This window comes from Mollisia scopiformis, assembly GCF_001500285.1.
Source record: "Mollisia scopiformis unplaced genomic scaffold LY89scaffold_14, whole genome shotgun sequence".
NCBI lineage: Eukaryota > Fungi > Ascomycota > Leotiomycetes > Helotiales > Mollisiaceae > Mollisia > Mollisia scopiformis.
This window is the reverse complement of record NW_017263594.1, coordinates 975,566-994,274: the sequence shown is the minus strand read 5'-3', so window position 1 is coordinate 994,274 and position 18,709 is coordinate 975,566. Positions and strand designations below refer to the sequence as shown.

General features: G+C 48.5%; 8 protein-coding genes across 8 annotated transcripts; 4 read left to right on the top strand and 4 right to left on the bottom strand.

Moving 5' to 3' along the window:
• Positions 1 to 313: 313 nt before the first annotated feature.
• LY89DRAFT_685840 (uncharacterized protein) lies at positions 314 to 2,443 on the top strand. The gene has a single exon (XM_018215155.1). It carries the CDS (start codon positions 733 to 735, stop codon positions 2,023 to 2,025), a length of 1,293 nt encoding a protein of 430 aa, XP_018070309.1. The 5' UTR covers positions 314 to 732; the 3' UTR covers positions 2,026 to 2,443.
• Positions 2,444 to 2,536: 93 nt separating this feature from the next.
• On the bottom strand, positions 2,537 to 3,378 carry LY89DRAFT_587662 (uncharacterized protein; the record flags this gene model as incomplete). Its single annotated transcript, XM_018209440.1, has 2 exons — positions 2,537 to 3,023; positions 3,125 to 3,378. 2 exons carry the CDS (start codon positions 3,376 to 3,378, stop codon positions 2,537 to 2,539), a joined length of 741 nt encoding a protein of 246 aa, XP_018070308.1.
• A 627-nt stretch (positions 3,379 to 4,005) lies between these two features.
• Positions 4,006 to 6,550, top strand: LY89DRAFT_685835 (putative leukotriene A-4 hydrolase like protein). Its single transcript, XM_018215154.1, has 5 exons — positions 4,006 to 5,354; positions 5,407 to 5,513; positions 5,563 to 5,669; positions 5,720 to 6,001; positions 6,055 to 6,550. The coding sequence occupies exons 1-5, from the start codon at positions 4,387 to 4,389 to the stop codon at positions 6,433 to 6,435; spliced, it is 1,845 nt and encodes a 614-aa protein (XP_018070307.1). The 5' UTR covers positions 4,006 to 4,386; the 3' UTR covers positions 6,436 to 6,550.
• Positions 6,551 to 7,830: 1,280 nt separating this feature from the next.
• LY89DRAFT_735093 (uncharacterized protein) lies at positions 7,831 to 10,257 on the top strand (the record flags this gene model as incomplete). Its single annotated transcript, XM_018219974.1, has 6 exons — positions 7,831 to 7,939; positions 8,066 to 8,098; positions 8,150 to 9,503; positions 9,557 to 9,717; positions 9,769 to 9,966; positions 10,019 to 10,257. The coding sequence occupies 6 exons, from the start codon at positions 7,831 to 7,833 to the stop codon at positions 10,255 to 10,257; spliced, it is 2,094 nt and encodes a 697-aa protein (XP_018070306.1).
• An 88-nt stretch (positions 10,258 to 10,345) lies between these two features.
• Positions 10,346 to 11,541, bottom strand: LY89DRAFT_587155 (putative UPF0676 protein; the record flags this gene model as incomplete). The annotated part of the gene is made up of 3 exons (XM_018209411.1): positions 10,346 to 10,620; positions 10,690 to 11,116; positions 11,179 to 11,541. 3 exons carry the CDS (start codon positions 11,539 to 11,541, stop codon positions 10,346 to 10,348), a joined length of 1,065 nt encoding a protein of 354 aa, XP_018070305.1.
• A 1,175-nt stretch (positions 11,542 to 12,716) lies between these two features.
• On the top strand, positions 12,717 to 14,549 carry LY89DRAFT_586971 (putative allantoin permease; the record flags this gene model as incomplete). The annotated part of the gene is made up of 6 exons (XM_018209396.1): positions 12,717 to 12,789; positions 12,842 to 12,918; positions 13,014 to 13,195; positions 13,436 to 13,566; positions 13,621 to 14,214; positions 14,263 to 14,549. Coding segments are annotated over 6 exons (1,344 nt in total), but the record flags the coding sequence as incomplete, so codon positions are not given.
• Positions 14,550 to 14,635: 86 nt separating this feature from the next.
• On the bottom strand, positions 14,636 to 16,318 carry LY89DRAFT_618656 (beta-lactamase/transpeptidase-like protein; the record flags this gene model as incomplete). Its single annotated transcript, XM_018210846.1, has 3 exons — positions 15,885 to 16,318; positions 15,568 to 15,832; positions 14,636 to 15,512 (listed from the first exon to the last, which is right to left on the bottom strand). Coding segments are annotated over exons 1-3 (1,227 nt in total), but the record flags the coding sequence as incomplete, so codon positions are not given.
• A 154-nt stretch (positions 16,319 to 16,472) lies between these two features.
• LY89DRAFT_719620 (uncharacterized protein) lies at positions 16,473 to 18,088 on the bottom strand (the record flags this gene model as incomplete). The annotated part of the gene is made up of 3 exons (XM_018218509.1): positions 16,473 to 16,613; positions 17,146 to 17,445; positions 17,504 to 18,088. 3 exons carry the CDS (start codon positions 18,086 to 18,088, stop codon positions 16,473 to 16,475), a joined length of 1,026 nt encoding a protein of 341 aa, XP_018070302.1.
• Positions 18,089 to 18,709: the final 621 nt, after the last annotated feature.

Below are 18,709 nucleotides of genomic sequence, written 5' to 3'. Positions count from 1 at the left end.
AACCAACGGAACCACGCAAATACCAACTGTTCCCAACCAAGGACAAGTTATCGATAGCAGGGGGACACAAGAATGCAGAGACAGAGCCCGCACAGTCAACGGCAGTGGGGGAGAATGGGACAAACGAGAAGGACCGATCGTTAATCAGCAGTGCTCTTCGACTAAAGTCCAAGGACCAACCTATTGTTCGACGGAGAAAGGCCAGTATCTCAGATCTAGGACCAATGACGACGGTTCAGGAGATAGCCATGGATTCTCGTGAGTATCCTTCCCCAGCTTCTGTAACATCAAAACTGATTAGATCTTTTCCCAGCTACAATACCCGGCCGTCCTCCTCTGCACGAACGATCCATCAGTGCACCCGGGAATAGCTGGCGGCAGCACGTCTTTGGAGAAAGCATGCTCTCCTGCATATCCGGCCCGCTATTGGATGAAAACGCTGAGTTGGCTATATCGCTGGATAGTAAAACAGGGGTCCAAGCGAGTCTTCCAGGAGACGTCCTCCCGCCTCTACCTCACCTCACACAAAGCCGATCCACATCACCCAAACAGCCTCTCTCTCCAAAGTCACTCGCTCCCCTGGTGATCCCTTCCTCGACACATCGTCTCGCGCGGCAAAACTCACATACCCGCCTGCGATCCGTGAGCGAATCTACTCCCCCAGACGTCCCTCCTAAGTCGGCGAGAATGAAAGAAAGCTCCCCCCATCCACGTGCCTCCCCTTATACACCCATGTCCTCCTCTTCAACTAGCCTATTATCAGCCTCAACCGCTCCAACCTCCACATCCACCACCCCCAACTCCGCCCTTCCCATGCCCTCCTTCCCCGCCGAAGGCCGCTCCTCGCCCAAACCCTCAACCTCAGCTCCAACATCGAGTCCCATGGGCCATCTGAGAGGCCAATCCGACGCCCCCCGCACCCTCACCCATCAACGTTCATTCCCGCTTCACAACCCCGGCCACCGCCGCCACGAATCCGAATCCAGCGCCTCGATCATGGACCGCGGGCGTCCCAAAAAGCGCTCCCAAACCCCCATTGACGGCTCCCCCATCAAACGCTCCCTCTCGAAACGCTCTCCTACCTCCTCCCCCATCATCACAAACACAACCGAGAGGGTAGAAAAAGAGAAATCCGAAGAACAAAAAGCCTTCGAGCACCTCCCCTCCGGCATCCGCGCCACAGACGCAACCACGCACCTCCCGGCCCCCGAGATCCTGACCCTCCGCAAACAAGCCATCGGCCAAGCCTCCCGCTTCGAAGTCCTCGCCGCCAAGGACGTCGAAGCGCTCTCCCGCGAACTCCGCGCCCTGGACGAGCGCTGCGAGTACCTCCGCAAAACGCACCGCTCGCTGCGTTCCGGACGCCGAAATCTGCATGATCGCATCTGCACGTACCTGCGGTCTCCGCGCGTGGCGAGGTTTAGTCACGAGAGTATGCTGAAGCAAGAAGAGGCGCTGAGTGAGCTGGATAGCAGTATTGATGATTGGGTGAGCAAGCTGGAAGTCGCGGAGAATCGACGCACGAGGGTTAGGCAGAAGCTGCTGGAGCACGTGGCGGCGGCGCTGATTATGGAGCCGGCTGTGGTGCCGGAGTTTAACGTCGATGCGGAGCGGGAATTGGTTAAGCGGCATGTGATGAATATGGTGTCGACGGGGGCACAGGACCCTAATACGCCGCCGCGGAGCCCGACGAAGGCGAGTTCGCCGGAGCGGCTGCAGAGGGTTGTCGAGGAGGTAAGGGTTGCGAGTCCGGAGGCGACGGCGCGGAGGGGCGGGAGGGATGTGGAGAGTATTCGGATTTATGCCGATAGTGATGTTTATGCGTTGATGGCGGATCTGGATGAGGAGATCAATCGCATGGGGGAGCAGGAGAAGAGTGATGCAAGGGAGAGGGAACGGGAACAGGTGGAGCAAAAGAGGGAGGATACGATTGCGGCGGGGTTGACGCTCAATGCTGTTACGTTTGAGGGGATGGCGCTCCATCATCAGCGCTCCAATGGGAGAATGCGGACGCCTGATATTTGAATGGAGAGGGGGATGTGGATGTGGATTATGATGATGTTATGGCTTGACGCTTTTGTTCAACGCTTGTTGTTTTTTCTTACGAAGATCCGGACGATGAAGAAGAAGAGATGCCGTTTATGATGCATTGCGCTTGCAGTTGCTGTTGTTATTGTTGTTGTCTTTCATTCGCTATTGTTGTTTGTTGATACCAACATTTTCAGGAGTTACATCTTTGGCAGCCAGACGAAACCACGAAACGTCTTGGGCGAAAACTGTTGTTTGTTCATGCAGATACTTCTGCCATTCTCTTGTACGGTTATATACATTCTTGCGCAGCTGGCGCTCATATTCAAAACTTCATTCTTTTGTAGGGTCTAGATGGATGGGAGGAAGGAAAATGGTCAGAACAGAATGAAACCAGAACTCAAATCAACCCTCATCTTTCACTTGAGCAAAACGTGCCGAGCAAAGTAAAAATGTATTGGTATTTCCATCTATCGCCCAAACTCCCTTCTCAATCACTTACACATGATTAAAACCCGGCTAACCGCCTCTGAGCAACATTATTCAGCGTCCTCCCCTCCCCACTAACACCCTCATCTTTCTCCGGAAACGCCTTCCCCTCCCCCAACGCTAGTTCCGTCAACACCTTCCCCAACTCCCTCGTCGGGCTCATCATCCTCGGCATCAGGACCCTCAACGGCGGCAACAGTGTCGCTTCCACGAGTTTCATCATGCCCTTCTGCTTCGGGATATATTCATGGATCTCCGTATGCTCTTTCGGATCCACGCCTCCGGGTCTCAAACTAATGGCTCGGAGGTTGGAGGTCTTGGATAGGGCGAGCAACTCGGATTCAGTGCGTCCTTTGATGCCGGCCCAGTGGGGCGTCATCATGCCGGGCGTGGTGGTCGCACCCTCGCCCGAGACGTAGATGAAGGTAACGGGATTGGGGGATGTAGTTGCAGCGATAGCTTTCGCGAACGCAAGGGGGTATTCGTGGGTAATCCTCTCATACTCCCTAAAATACCCAAACGATCAGTTGCAATTCCAATTCCAATTCCCAACATCCGAAAAAGAAAATAAAAAGGTAAAGCAGGGGAAAAAATAAATCAAACGAACGTCTTATCAACCTGCGTAGACGATATGCCCAACGCCCACACAACGCCATGCGCGTCCTTCAACTCCTCCAGGACGCCCTTCTCGTAAACAGAGAAGTCTTTCTGGATAATGACCTGCGCTTTCTCGTGGCCCTCGGCCTGGGTAACGGGGCGGCGGGACAGGATCGAGATCTTGGAGACGGAGGGCGTGGTGAGCATGGTGTGCAGGACGGCGGAGCCGACGAGGCCGGTTGCGCCGGTGAGGATTAGATGCATGGTGGGATCAAGTTGGGTATCAATCTGGTGCTTTGCAGAGGGGGAAGATGTTGGGGGGAGGAAACATGAGGTGCTGGTGAGAGGTTGATATATAGTGACGATTGAATTCACCAAAGTTATTGTCCGCCGTCAGCGGTTGGGCGGCCGCTTGTGGATTAGGGGTCTTTTTGCAGGGTAGGGGTAGGGAGCTTTCTTAACTCCATTTATTCTTCGCTGACGGTCAGCAAGTTGCATGACGCGAATCTTGCAAGGTGTTGAACTTTTAATGGGCTTCGAAATCTTGACTCCTGGTTGTCTGGGGGTCGCCGAAGTGCCTTGTATAGCCTTCGTCGTCGTTTTCTATTGCGGGACGGACTTATTATTAGTAGGCTGGACTTCACATCGGGTTCTTGTTCGATTTGTATCCTCCAGCTTCCAAGTTGTCGACAGTGCTCAAGTGCCTCGTGATATCTGATGGGAAAGAGAAGGCTTCTCTCGTGTTATCTACGAAGTCGTTGCACATGAATTTTCGATTCGTTTGCCGTCTGCACTCAGTTGACGAAACATCGGCATTTATAACCAAGGTAGTTCAAAATGAGGCTCGAGTACATCACTAGGTAGCTAATAGCAAGGCGATTGAGTTTAGATGTGTAACCTTTGACATGTGAATCGGAGGACACTCCACCTGCGACCACGGTAAAGTCTTGTATGATCGGGCAATAAGGCAAGAAATCGCTGCTTTGTCGATGGCGAATGTAAAACAGTAGAAGTCAGTATCGGATGAGATGGTCCAACTCGAGACGGGGATGAAAAGGAGGGTAGATACACGTGACCCGAGCTCCGAGCTCCGATGATCTAGCCTGAATAGGAAACTACAATCAAGCCTCCACGAAATCTCTAAGACACGATCAATCCTTCAATACGAAGCTCTGATTTGCCCAGAGCATTCTTTGTATGAACCAAATCCTCCTGTTTGCTCGGACGGTACTCAGACCAGCACAATTCACTGGAAAATCCCTTGTCCGCACCATGGCTACAACCATCAACATGCCACGTGATCCTTGCACTCTCAGCAACTACAACAACTGGAGGACAAAGCATACCGTTGCCGAATTCGCCATCGACTTCAAGAAACAAAGGTTGACTGGCTCAGTCACCCTTCAGCTAGAGTCCATCACCGAGAAGGAGTCAGAAGAGATCATCCTCGATACCAGCTACCTCGATATCACCGAGATCAGTGTCAATGGCAGCAAGACCAAGGATTGGGTTGTCAAAGACCGCCTCGAACCCTATGGATCTCCCTTGTCCGTAAAGTTGCCAGGAGGAGCAGCAAAGTGTTCGACTGTCGATGTCAAGATTGCATTGTCCACCACCGAGAAATGTACTTCTCTGCAATGGCTACCTCCAGCGCAGACCTCCAACAAGAAGTTCCCTTACATGTTCTCTCAAAGTCAGGCGAATCACAATAGGTCTATCTTCCCATGTCAAGATACTCCGGACGTCAAGAGCACGTACGATTTCCGCATCAGATCTCCTCTCCCTGTCATTGCAAGTGGATTATCCACAGGTGCAACCAAGTATGAGCATGGGAAAGATGGGGCATCCGGAAGCTTGCTGTACTCTTTCCACCAAGAGATCCCGATCCCGTCGTACCTATTTGCTCTCGCTTCGGGAGATATTGCTACTGCGTCCATTGGTTCTCGATCCCTTGTTTCTACCGGACCTGAAGAGTTGTTGGCTGCGAAGTGGGAACTCGAGGAAGACATGGAGAAATTCCTTGACATTGCTGAGAAGCTGGTTTTCCCGTACCAATGGACGCAATACAACGTCTTGATTCTCCCACCGTCTTTTCCATATGGGGGAATGGAGAATCCGATATTCACTTTTGCAACGCCCACGATTATCAGTGGTGACAGGCAAAATATAGATGTGATTGCTCATGAATTGAGCCACAGTTGGAGTGGCAATCTTGTGACAAATGCAAGCTGGGAGCATATGTAAGTTCCGTTCCTCGTCCGAGCTCCAACGCAGCCAGACTGACTGTTGCAGGTGGGTAAATGAGGGGTGGACAACATATCTGGAACGCCGGATCCAAGCTGAGCTTCACGGTGAACCACATCGAGATTTTTCCGCCATCATTGGATGGAAGGCTCTTGGTAATTAGTATTTCTCTTGGTACGAGCTATCGGTTCTGACTTGACGTAGAGGATTCCGTCAATTCATATGGCCATGATCATGAATTCACTAAGCTGGTCCTGGATCTCAAAGGCAAAGACCCTGATGATTCTTTCAGCAGCATCCCATACGAAAAGGTTCGACAGAATATCCGTACCTGATAGATCGTCTTACTGATATGTTGCAGGGATTCCATCTTCTGTACTATCTCGAGAAGGTGGTTGGCAAGCCAGCATTCGACAAGTTCATCCCTCACTACTTCAAGAAATGGTCTCGCAAATCTCTTGACTCGTATGACTTCAAGGCCACCTTCCTAGACTTCTTTTCATCAGACAAAGAAGCCTCCAAAGCTCTTGAGGAAGTAGACTGGAACTCTTGGTTTTATAAGCCCGGCTTACCTCCGAAACCAAAGTTCGACACAAGCATGGCAGATGTCTGCTATGCTCTGGCTGACAAATGGGAAACTAAGGTATGTCAACGAGGCTGCAAAAACCTGGTCGCAAGTCACTGATAGTCATTCAGGACTACTCGCCAAGCGCATCAGATATCAAAGGCTGGACCTCGAATCAAGTCGTCGTCTTTCTTGAGAAGATCCAAAGTTGGAAGACTCCTCTCGCTGCCACCCAATCTCAAGCAATGGGTAAGACCTACTCATTCGCCACATCCAAAAACGTAGAAATCAGCTCGAGGTATTTCGGGGTCGGCCTAGCAGCCAAGGACGAGACGGTCTATCAACCAACAGCAGATCTTCTCGGTAAGGTTGGACGAATGAAGTTCGTGAGGCCGTTGTATAAGCAGCTGAACAAGGTGAATCGGGAGTTGGCTCTGGAGACTTTTGAGAAGGATAAGGACTTCTATCATCCGATTTGCCGACAGTTGTTGGAGAAGGATTTGAAGGTGTGAGACGGACCCACGGTTCTACAAAATGAGAAACGAAAGAATTGAACGCTACTTTATCCGTCACCTATGTAGCCAATCTCCATCTCCTATGAGATAAGCAAAGAAGACAAATAGCAAAATTAATAAAAGTTGTTGGTTCCACGTGACTGAGCTTCCAAACAAATCCCACCTTGGAACTTTCGCGTTCTTCGCGATGTTTCCTCCTCCAACAATACACACACACATGCACAACAACCACGCTCGCAACCTACGCAGGCTCCGCCACGTATGGACGAACATGTTTACCTCGATGCAGTCCACGAATGCTCCATTGACGTAATTCTCCGAGACTCGACACCAGATGTGAGCATTTGACAACAAAAGGACAGCCCGAACTATTAGGATCGCGGCGCGATTCGAATATTATACAACAGTCCAGCTTGGTCTACCGTAGCGGAATGTAATATTGGGTGGAGACTGGCATCTGCGGAGTATTTGATGGCGATTTACGTGGTCTACTGGACTGGCTCTTCGAGATGGAGTTCGAACGGGTTCTCGATTGAAGGTTGAATACCTGCTTGACACAACGGCTGGAGTGCCGATTCCGAGCAGCATGAGGTACAAATGGGGAATATGCACCGGGAAACCTGTTGGAGTAACTGCTACAAAGCTCAATTGAACAGTTGGCAGTCGAGGTAGTGTAGTTGTGAATCGATGGGGCGCGTGGGATAAGGAAGAACCCTTCAGCCTTGACAGCCATACATCGTCACCCTCCTCCACATTACTAACGAGAGAGCACTACAACCTACCGGTCGTCGATTCTACGGGCAGATAGAGTAAGCCCTACAGGACTATTATCGTAGAAGTGTGTAACAGGCTTTGAGCAAGCCGGAGTACGCTGATAATGATTTGCTGTCGCATTGCCTCCGCACACCAGACTGGCAATTCCGTATTCTATGGTCCCCAAGGACAGGCACACAGTATAAAAATTTGTTCACCAGTTTGATTGCATAGGGATTGATTTCTCGAAGAAGAGTATTTGATGTTATCAACCAGTTATCAACCAATTAAAAGGAATTGTGGACAATAGCGATCTCGACTACATACATGTCAAGATAACTTTATCTTACATTGTGATATTTCACATTACCTCGGCAGTATTATCCATTCATCTACTACTTATGTTCTCTGAACAATCAACTACCCAATTATTCTCCAATGTTGTCTCAGCAGTCTCATCTGTGACAATAGTCGTAAAATACGCCGAGGCGCTTACCAAATGCGGGCACTTCCCATTAGACAACGTTGGTTTGGTACCCCACCTTCACCGGATCTTGATCGGCCAACTCAACGGGCATCGTGTGATCCTGCATTGTTTCTCACCGTCATAGTCTTCCGGTGGCTGCGAAATGTCTAGCGATGTCTAGCGACAAACCACGCCGTAAGATCAAAATAGATACCAGATTCGGGAATGCGAGGGAATCCCGAAGCCGGAAGGACCGTCCCTGTGATGCTTGCAGGTTGAGAAGTACGTCAATTCCTGCCTTTGTTCCAAGGACATTCAATGAGTTCACTTCTCGGTTTACTCTCCCGGAAGAGCTCGGGTCCTATTCTATTGTATAATTTAATGAAACCTATACTGATGTTTCCACAGAATCTGCTTGCGTGATAGCCGTCAAGCCTCCATGTTTGCTTCCCTCCTCGTTCCCATCATGTCTCTCGCTGACATGAAGACCAGGCCGTTTCTGCGAGTTAAGAGCCTTACCATGCACTTTTACATCGAAACCACGTCCAAGACGGCGTGAAGATGCAGTTTCTCCAGATCAAGATGAGGCCGCACCCAATGATAATGCAAGTCCATCTGAGCAGTTAGCATCTGTACCTCAAGCATCTAGATTTCCTGTTCCGTTGGTACCACCTAGACGAGGCTCGGATGAACTATTTGTAAGCTCGCCATTCGCTTCGGCAGAACCGAGTAGCGCTACAAGACCATACAGCCGACAGTATCTATCATTACAGCAGCTTACTTCGGCGGTTGAGGTACCTTCACCCTTTTATGCCGTTACACCTGCTCGACCTCCAGGCCAGGATCCGGTTCCTCACTCGAACCATGAATGGGAAGAGATTCGACTGAAGAATTCCCTCGAGCGAGGAAAAAACATTACAGCACACTTTGTGGGCATTTCCGGAGAACAAGATACCAATCTCTTCGCCTCTATCAGATACAACGTCATAAATGAGACCAGATTCGTAGACTTCAACATTAGGATGGTGTTTGAAGGAGATCCAGAGCAAGGCAAACCGCCCGCTCACTTCTCTATTGTCAACGATACTTTCTCAGAACGAGACCAGAGGGCAAACAGACTTGCTTCGGATGCGATCGAAGCACATGTCAGAGGTTACGGGGATGCTTTGCTACGACTTTACTTCCGTTTCGTGCATCCTATATTCCCAGTTCTCTCCAAAGTACATATCTTGAGTGAGTACGCAAGGGACAAGCTCAGCATCCCCGCGTCTCTACGAGGTGTTATATACGGCCTTGGTTGTGCCATGTGGAGTCAAGATTCTGCTCTGAAGCATCATCCACCTGTCTCTCAGCCAGAACTGTTCGAGCATGCTCATGCAGCACTAAACCGCGAATTAGACTCACCTAAATTGGCTACGCTGCAAACGTGTCTTTTGATTCTTCACGAGCAGGCAGATGCTAGTGGGACGACGGAGAGTCCTAGGATATGGACTCTTGCTTGCCAAGCAACTGCTTGTGCTCAGAGCTTAGGACTACATCAAGATCCTACGAACTGGAAAATCCCGCTCTGGGAGAAGAAACTTCGGAAAAAGTTGTGGTGGGCAACGTATGTGACTGATTTGTGGACATCCATCTGCCATGGTCAGACGCCACATATTGTTGAAGGGACGTATGATACGTCTGAGCTGGATATGGACGATCTTGCGTCCGATGAAGATGTCTCGGGTCTTTTGGGAGAGAAGCTACTCGCAGATCAAGATCGCTGGTTTGATCCTGATAGTGGATTTAGATTTTTAGAGCTTATTAGAGCAACTAAGACGTTGAGTGGCGTTGTTGGAAATGCTTTGTGAGTTGCGTGCGAAGTTTGGTGGTCTATGCACATGCTGACACTGACTGTAGTACACTCTCAGGATACAAACAAGCTATCCAGAAACTAGATATCCCTGCAAGAGAAGCAATGATCTGGAAATACAAGGTTGCGGTTGATCAATCTTTGTTGTTGATCCCGCGATCACTAACAATAGACCATCCTGGCACAAGTCATTCTCCGAACATGAATGGTAAGTCGTTCCTCACGCTTCGAGAATCAATATTGACTTTAACTTGAACAGCACATCTCCATCTAGGCATTTTTACAATTAAGTTTCTCATCTATCGTGCATTGATGGCACCAGCAACATCAGAGTCGAAGACGAACCCCACTTCGAGGTTACGTCACCACTACTCAGGAGCTTTGGCAGAAGGAGAAGCTTTGATGACATTCATGGAGAAATTGTCTACCATGGACTTACATACATTCTGGCCTCGTCGTACGCGGTTCCCCTTTCACCATAGTACCATTCAATGCTGACCTCAGAGCAGACAGCCGCACAAATTTGATAGTGGCCGGGAACCATCTCATATATCTTTTCTTCTGTGCATCAACACAAGAGCAAGGCACCAAGTCGTATGGCATGCTAGAGAAGTATAGAGATATATTGCGAAACATGGCGAAAGCTGCGGACTGGAGTACGATTGGATTAATTCGACCGTCGCTCTTAAGAACAGAATCTTTCTTTCATGGCGCGGCGGAGGGAATACGATTAGCTGGCCGGACATGACTTTCACCGCAAGGATCACATGGATGTGTGATAGATGCAAATCCAATGCTTGATATTATTATTTACATACTTTGGTCCCATGCCATGTTCATCCAGTGGCAGGAGCAGCAGCAGCTGTCGGTCCCGTCTCTCTGTACTGCAGCTTGGCTCTCATGAGTCTGTACTCTCCCTGGATAACCGATTCATATTTCACAGGGTTACCCTGTCCCGCACACTCCTTCATGCATTCGATGACGGCATCGATATCTGGGCTCACGAAATAGGGTATCGAATAACGGGCTCGAGTCATTCGCTCCTCGCCCGTGAACCGATCTCTGGCTGGTGGAAGTGTAACTCTGTGAAGTGTTGACTTGAGATAGTCTTCTCATTGTTAGCATCTCGTATCTTCCAATTGGGAAACAATAGAAAGTAGACAAGAAGGGGCGGAAATACCGTTACTCCATCTCATCAACAGGTCTCCCACATTCATAACACATGCTCCACTCCTCGGAGTAACTTTCATAAACTCTCCCTCCTTCTTCTGATTCTCGACCTCCAAGCCTCCGCAATCGTCCTGGAACAACATGGTGATAGATCCCCAATCACTATGCGCCGGCATTCTGGCAGCTTGCTCGGTTTCCAACATAGCTGCTGGGATAGGAGGGTAGTGAAGTAGACGAAGTTGATTGTTATGTCCCGAGTGGAACTTAACCAAGAACGATGGGTCGGAAAGTCCCATTCCGAGACCGAGAGCCTCGAGGATGGAGAGAGAAGCTGTATTGCAGGTCCAGTAGAAGTGGGTCATGAATTCGCGGAAGCCGGGAAGGGTAGAGGGTGGGAGCCAGACGTTGGGTTGTTCTGGGTTGTCTTCGGAGCCAATCTCGTAGCTTTCCTATTGTTGCTTTTAGTGCTTGATACATGAAATAAGAATAGAGGCTTTACCTTGCAATCTGTGACGGCTCGCAATTGCTCTCCAACTTCGACATCGGAACTAATGACTTGACTAACTTTCTCCAAGCCAGGCCATGAGTATCCTCTATGTACAGTTGGTCCATCAGGATGAGGAGCCAGCATCTTCTCTTCCGTCTTCAGATCAAATAACTTCTTGGACCAAGCAAACGCCTCCTCGAGAAGTTCCAGTGGGACACCATGATTGATGATAGATACGAAACCGACGTTGTGACAGGCATCCGCGAGCTCCTTCGCAACTGCAAGACGAGCTTCTAGTGTTGCGTCTGGAGTCCAAGCGGAGAAGTCGACGACGGGGATACTGACTTGCGGTGTTTCTTGCTCGATAGAACCCATTTTCATGTTTCTGATATCGAGTTCTTTCTTTTTGTTTTGTACTCTCAAGGGTTTTGGTAAAGTTCAGCAACGTTGATCCAAACTTGATATCCCCTCCACTAGCGTTCTTGTCATCGGAGCTCGTGACCTTTGGTCACGAGAAGATTAGTCATCTCCTTCGGAGCCTACCTCTGAGTCTTCGACTTCGTCGGAGACTCAGAATTAAGCCCTTTGCAACCTCTGAATCATATCACATTCCCTTTGGATAGTAATCCGCTGATATCTCCTCCTCCTCCTCCTCTTTGATCGGCCGCACTCCGTCGTGGTCTCGTACTAGTTTAATTCCTTAGCGTGACAGCCCCCGACTTGGGCGATCGTTGGGGTGTCGCTTCCCAAGTTTTCACGTTTTGCCACCCAAATTCCAACATCTTTTCATCCCACTTTTGGATCGATCGCCCAACCACCTCGTTGTCGAAGCTTTCAAAGCGTTCTAAGGTATCTTCAAGCTTGGAACACTTCCATATGAGGCTCTTCTGTCGTCAAGTAATAGTGTCCCCCTGACCTTTGGTCGTGGTCTGTTGGCTTTGTGAAGCACAAACCACTCCCTGCGGGAGTGGTCCTGATAGTGACCTGCCACAACGCTAAACGGCTTGCGGGTATTTATTAGAATGTGATACTTAGTAGTAGTAGCAGCTTATCCTTCGCTAATTTTAAGCGTTGTGGCAGGCTCGCAGGTCAGTCAGTGACACCCCCAAAGGTCAGGGGGACACTACAGTATTACTTGAGCCAGCTGAACAGTGACACAGCCGATCGCCCCGCTTTAACCCCACTCTGCAACTGTTAGGGGCCCCATCTGGACCTTGTATTGGTTTAATCCCGTACTTCTCTGTCCTACTTGCCTATCAAGGCAGGACTTTATCTGATCCTGTATCTCCCTGCTCATAAAGGGCATCTCGCACGTTGATTTCTGCTCTTCACGTAAGATTTTACCCCTCACGAACAGATTTTGACGTCTGAGTCATCTTTGCACCGAAAAATGGTGTCTCAGAAGACGAAAGAGAGGGTCGCGTATTGGGCTGCGAAGTTGGAGTGTCCGGTTGATGATGATGCGAATTATGAGAATACTTATGTTTGTTTCTCTTCAGCATGATGATTGTGTATGAGCAGGAATTAAACACGAACAGTGGTGCAATCGAGACTTGATCCCTATTCCACAAGATCGGAGGACCTGGACGTGGCAGGGTTTCGCAGGATATTGGATCATTACTGGTATGTCTTTTGGATGCTTCGGCGTCGTGGATATCAAGCAACTGACGATGAGAAGGTGCCAACAACTCAGCATGGACAGCAGGCTCGACGATGCTCGCACTTGGCTTGAGTGTACCACAAGCTATGGGAGTCATTGTGGGATCTTCACTGATTATCTCAATGATTGCTGTTGTTGCTGGATGGATGGGCTCTCATGACCATCTGGGGTTTACTGTCATGTCCAGAGCGTGAGTGACATGCTTTTCACCTTCTGCATTATACTCACCAGATATAGATCCTGGGGTATGATTGGTGGTTTCTGGCCAGTTTTGAATAGAATTGTGACTGCATGTATCTGGATGGGCGTGCAGACCTATTGGGGAGGCCAAGCCGTCAAGATCATCCTCGGAGCTGTCATTGGACCCAAGTATGCATCCATGAAGAATACCCTACCACTTTCTGCGAATGTGGATACTTGCAGTCTTGTCAGCTTCTTCATCTTCTTGGCGATCTTTGCTCCAATGCTTATGATTCCACCTGAGAAGCTTCAGCTTCCTTTGAAGGTACCTTTTGGAGGCTCAAGAAGTGCTTCGAAATTCTAATTATTATAGATTGCGTTTGTCATGATCGTATGCAATATCTTTGGCATGCTCATCTGGTCTGTGAGAACTGCACACGGTGCAGGGGAGCTATTTCATTCGCCTGCAACTGAATCAGGTAGCACATTGAGCTGGAATGTGGTGTATGGCATCCAAGCTATACTTGGACTTTGGAGTGGGGGCATTGTTGGTCAATCAGGTATAGCTTGACCTCCCGCGACAATAAGTACGGCCGAGCTGACCTTGACGATAGACTGGACACGTTATGCTAAGACACAGAATGCCTCCATTTTCGGTCAAGGTGTCACTTGTCCCCTTACTATTATAGTCACTGCTCTCTGTGGTGTCATCATCACCTCAGCTTCCGCGACTATATATGGAGAATACTTCTGGAACCCCTTCGAACTACTTCTCCAAATTCAGTTAGTCTCAATGACACCAGCAGCACGTGCTGGCACCTTCTTCGCTGGACTTTGCTTCCTAGCATCTCAAATGGCGTTGTGCATTGTACTCAATGCAATGTCGACAGGTATGGACATGGCGGCTCTCTGTCCACGATGGATCAATATCAGAAGAGGATGCTATATCCTCACTGTCATAGCTGTGGCCATCTGTCCTTGGAACTTCGTCAACACTGTAACGACATTCATCAATGTGCTTTCTGGTTGGTCTATCTTCCTTTCGGGAATGACTGGAATTCTTATTTTCGACTATTTCCTGGTGAGAGGAAGGCAGCTGCACACGGGTGACATGTATAGAGGAAACAAGACGTCTGCATATTGGTATACTTCTGGATTCAATTGGAGAGCCATTGTTGCTTGGATCATGGGGATTTGGCCTCTTCTACGTAAGTAAATTCTCAAATCGCTCTTGAAACCTACTAATATACCCTCAGCTGGCTTCATTCGTCGCATCCGACAGGTAAGCGATGGCAATGGATGGGACCATGTCTATGATCTCAGCTACTTCTTTGGTTTCTTCGTATCAGGAACGATTCATTGGGCGTTACACACTGCCTTTCCAGCGAAGAAGCAGACAGGATCATCGCCTTTCGAGATGGAATTGCACAGAACTAGGCCTGCACAGGTTCATGGTGTTCGACCTAGAGCATATGCGGAAAGCACAACCAGTCAGGAGTACGAGACTGTCACGATGGGAAGAGAGAAAGAATCTAATGTCTGATGAAACGGGGCGGAGACCATCATTCTTCTTGCGTTTGAGCTATGGACCAATCTATTAGGTTTTTCTCGGACTCACACCTTGTCTCCTTTCACAACCTTGTCATACCTCGAATACATCTCCTTCTCAAACATACGCTGCATCTCCCCGCTCTTGTAATCCCCAAACGGAATCACATTACTAGCGTACATGCAGTTCAATCCCGTTGTTCTGTCAATTGTCCACAACAAATTCGGAAGCCCACTCCAACTCAAAGTTCCCTTCTTCTTTCCCGTCTCAACATCTTGATCTGTCAAAGAACCTCCAATACCCCACTGCATCTTTGTCCCCGGTTTCTCGCGCGAGAATGCACCCTCGAGTAAGAGAAACCCTTGGAAATCGTTCCAAAACTTCAAACTCCCACCCTTGAGTTGTGGTGTGAACATCTCGTCAATAGTGGAAGACTTGAGGATTTTACCATCATCCAAAAGAATGGATTGCATGATTTTCATGTACTCGACCGGACTCCCGCATGCCCCTCCACCTCCACATTCCTCTTTGGTCGGAACTTCGTATATGACCTCGTCCGTCCATTCAACCTTCCCAGCCTCCTTTCTTGGCATCGAAAATCTCGCTAACTCATGCCCATTCTTGCTTGTCATTTTGACCAAGTTCTTCCTCACATCAGACTTTAGCTCTTGGTGGAACGTCAAGTTCTTGATTCCCAGCGGAGTCCAGAGGTTCTTCTCCATGAATTCCTCGAGAGAGCAGTTGTTTAGACGCGCGACGAGGACTCCGGCCCAGTCGAGAGACACGCCGTAGGACCAGGAGGTTCCTGGTTCGTACATGAGTGGGATGTTTATATTGTGGATGAGGGACTGTGTCATTTCACTCTCGTAGGGAGGGTCACCGCGGGCTTTTCGCCAGGTTGCATAGATGGGGTTCATCATGTCGTGACCAAGTCCTGAGGTGTGCGTGAGGAGATGTCTAAAGTCCTGTTAGACGACGATTGAGCAATGAAATAGAGTGAAGCATGAGGTACCGGAGGGTGATCTGAGTAGCAGAGGCCTTGTAAATAGGGCCCCCACTATCACCATTTGCGAACCCGGTCAGGATCTGAGGGTCCTTGAGCTCGTGAAGAACATTTCCCACTTCCTCGTCGAGAGCGATAAGTCCTCGCTCCACACATTGCATCGCTGAGATAGTGGTCATCAACTTCGTGCAAGATGCTAAAATCATGGTTGCGTTGAGATCCATTGGCCTGGTGGGAGTTGCTGGACCGAACGCCTTTTGATACTGGAATTTGCCTGCTCTTCTTGTTAGGGAAACTCTAGTGAAAGGTGATGAGAGAATGAATACCTTTAGCATCACATGCAAGAAGAATGACACCTGGGATCTCTCGATCTCTGCATGCTTTCTCGAACTGTTCTTCGAATGAAGACATAGTTGCTGTTTGACAAGAATCGAATGATGTTTCGGTGCGGGGTAATTCCAAATCTTCGTCAAGTTCCAATGTAGAAATGTATTACTTCAAATGTCTTCCAGCTTGGCCTACGGAATAGCTGAAGGACATGACAAGCTTGCGTTTATATAAGGGGATAGATGCGGGAGCCGGGTATAGTGGAGGTGTCAGACGTTTGTGCCTTCTGGGCGCAGAAGGCCGGCCTCCTTGCATTAAGCGAGACCGAGGTGGAATTAGGAGAAAGGCCAGCTGTTTGCTCAACTTTTTCGGGAACAATTTCGGAGGAATCAAATAAAGTCTCACTGAAATTAACAACAGTCATTGGTACCAGGGCCAAGGTCAAGCCAAAATGCGGGAGTTGTTGGTCCAAACTTCTTTCTTACACTGGCACCTAGGGGCTTTTTTCTACAACTCTTTCTCGGCTGATGCTCATAGTACAGTGGACTCCCCCTTTCTTTAAAATCCGTTGCAGGGAATCTACAGCGTCAAGAATTCCCACTTGGGATATATGCGCCACCTTCACCGCAGAAAGCCCCATAATTTGCCATAGCGGCAGCGGAGATGCGGCCGCTTTCCCCAAGATTCACGGAATTGATTGCTAAGCTGATGTATCTTGCTTCCTCTTTCTACAAAGCCGAGGTTGCAGTCATTCCTTGATAATATTGGCTCTTTGTTGCGAGAAGCTTTGCGGCGTTGTCTTGGCTTAGCGACGACTTGCATATTTACAAGGACATGGTTGGAGACCAGTACTATCCGGATGATACATCACCAACATTGTGTACATCAAGTGAAAGCAACATCTGGAAATTCGGATTCCGAGTGATCCGAGCCCTGTATGAAGCCTGTGCAACATATATGGATAAGCTCTGTAACGGCGAATGGTTCTCAACTGCACAGTCGATCTTACTTGTTCTACACAAGTTCCTGGACTCAGAAAAGTGGCATCGAAGCTTCGCGAAGTGTCGCTATAGACGAAAATCAGCTACTGCCGACAGGAAATTTTGGATTCGAGCTCCATTAGTTGCTCAGAGATACAACGACCGGCTTCTTGAAGATCTAACATTGCTCTAAGATCATCGTCAGGGCTCATCAGTTGGTTCTCTTTCTATACTCCTCCACATTCTCCCGTAAACTTCTCAAATACACGCCGCAACGGACCTCCAAATTCTCGTTCAAGTATAAATCCTGCGCCTCATACAACTTATCACGAACCTCATCAAGTTTCACCTGTATCTTCTCATGTATCCGCCATGGTTCCAAACCGTCCACCTCTTCCAACTTCTCCACCACATATTTCGAGTAAGTATGCTTCTCGTTGGGAGTTTTCTCACTAGGTACATAACGGCAGTCCTCATATGTAAGATTGTAAGTCCATCTGTCGAGAGCCCATCTGTGCATGCGTGTCCACACCTCTGTGTGCCTTGCATCTCGATCAGCTACATCGACTTCACTACACGTCTGATAGAATTTGGAAAGCGTTAGGGTGTAGAGCGTATACCGTTGTCTAGGTACGTACACGAAGCTTTCTGAGGAAGATGACGATTCTCTCCCGGCGTTTGAAGTTCGTTGAGTCCCCTGCTTGAGCTTTCCCTCTGATCGTAACGATGTGTTCCCTCAGCCCACTTAACCCTTTGCATTTGGAACCTGCATCTGCTTGCAGATAGAGATCTTCGAGATGCTCAAATCCAATTCGTAGGTCTTCCACCGAAATTTTCTCTAATTCCTCTGCCCGTTTGACCTTTCGATCGGTATTCGACTTTAAAAATTCGTTCCACTTTTGATTTCTATTTATATCTGTAGGATGATCCTCAAATTCCATCTCTTCTTTTCCGTCACACTCCGGATATCCGAGGTTCCTTTCTAGAGTGATCTTGGCAGTATAGTACATGGCATTCCAGTCCCTCTGCATCTCAGTTCTGATGCTGCTCCTTTCCCTTCTGGTGCGTCCGGTAATTTTGAGCCGAGCAAGAGAGAGCTCGAATGGGTCAAGTGAAAAGTGGTATGCTTGGTAGTGTGAGAATGTGGCTAGCTCTTGGGATGGAGATAGCGGCTTTTTGCTAGGAGCCGCGATTTCTGTTGCGTTGTTTTCCTTCGGTGTCATGGTGACTCCGGGTGAGTAAAGAATCCTGGTAGAGTATTCTACATTTATATGCTTGGGGGAAAGTTGGACCACGAGAGAAACAGTCTAGAGATTACCAGAACCTCTGGTTGTCAATTTGAATGAATCTCATTAACATGTTCTAGATGTTGTGAGACAATATAAGTAGGAAAAGTAAGTCCTTTGAAATGGAAAATGATCCATACTATTCTTGCGCTATTTCGTCCTTTAGATCTTATTCTACACTGGAGACTTGACCTGGTTATATTGTCCCACATACTAAACAATATTATCTTACAATCCGAGTTCTATTCCACATCTTTGAAGACAATGAATATCAGAGTGTGAAAGTGTCTTCCAGCAACAGACAATAGGAAGCAACAAAGTTCATTCCAAGCTTTGAATGAATGAGAGCCCTAGCTCCAGACTAAAGCAAGTCAATGAATAGATTCACTTCAAACTTTTTTCCTGTGCGTCAAGTTAATTGCCATTGCAAACACATTTCTTAACGTCAGTCTTATTGCTGTTGTCAACATCGATAATTCGCGTAAATGAACAAGTTGATAACTTACCAACATTCTTAGATTACACACTGAGTAACCTGCAAACCACATGAAGACTTCG

Excerpts from the sequence above, each read along its gene's own strand:
- LY89DRAFT_685840 (XM_018215155.1), top strand. The coding sequence starts at position 733 with ATGTCCTCCTCTTCAACTAGCCTATTATCAGCCTCAACCGCTCCAACC.
- LY89DRAFT_685835 (XM_018215154.1), top strand. The coding sequence starts at position 4,387 with ATGGCTACAACCATCAACATGCCACGTGATCCTTGCACTCTCAGCAAC. Across the intron at positions 5,670-5,719 it reads GCAGCATCCCATACGAAAAG|GGATTCCATCTTCTGTACTA; the intron begins GTTCGACAGAAT and ends GATATGTTGCAG. Across the intron at positions 6,002-6,054 it reads CTGACAAATGGGAAACTAAG|GACTACTCGCCAAGCGCATC; the intron begins GTATGTCAACGA and ends ATAGTCATTCAG.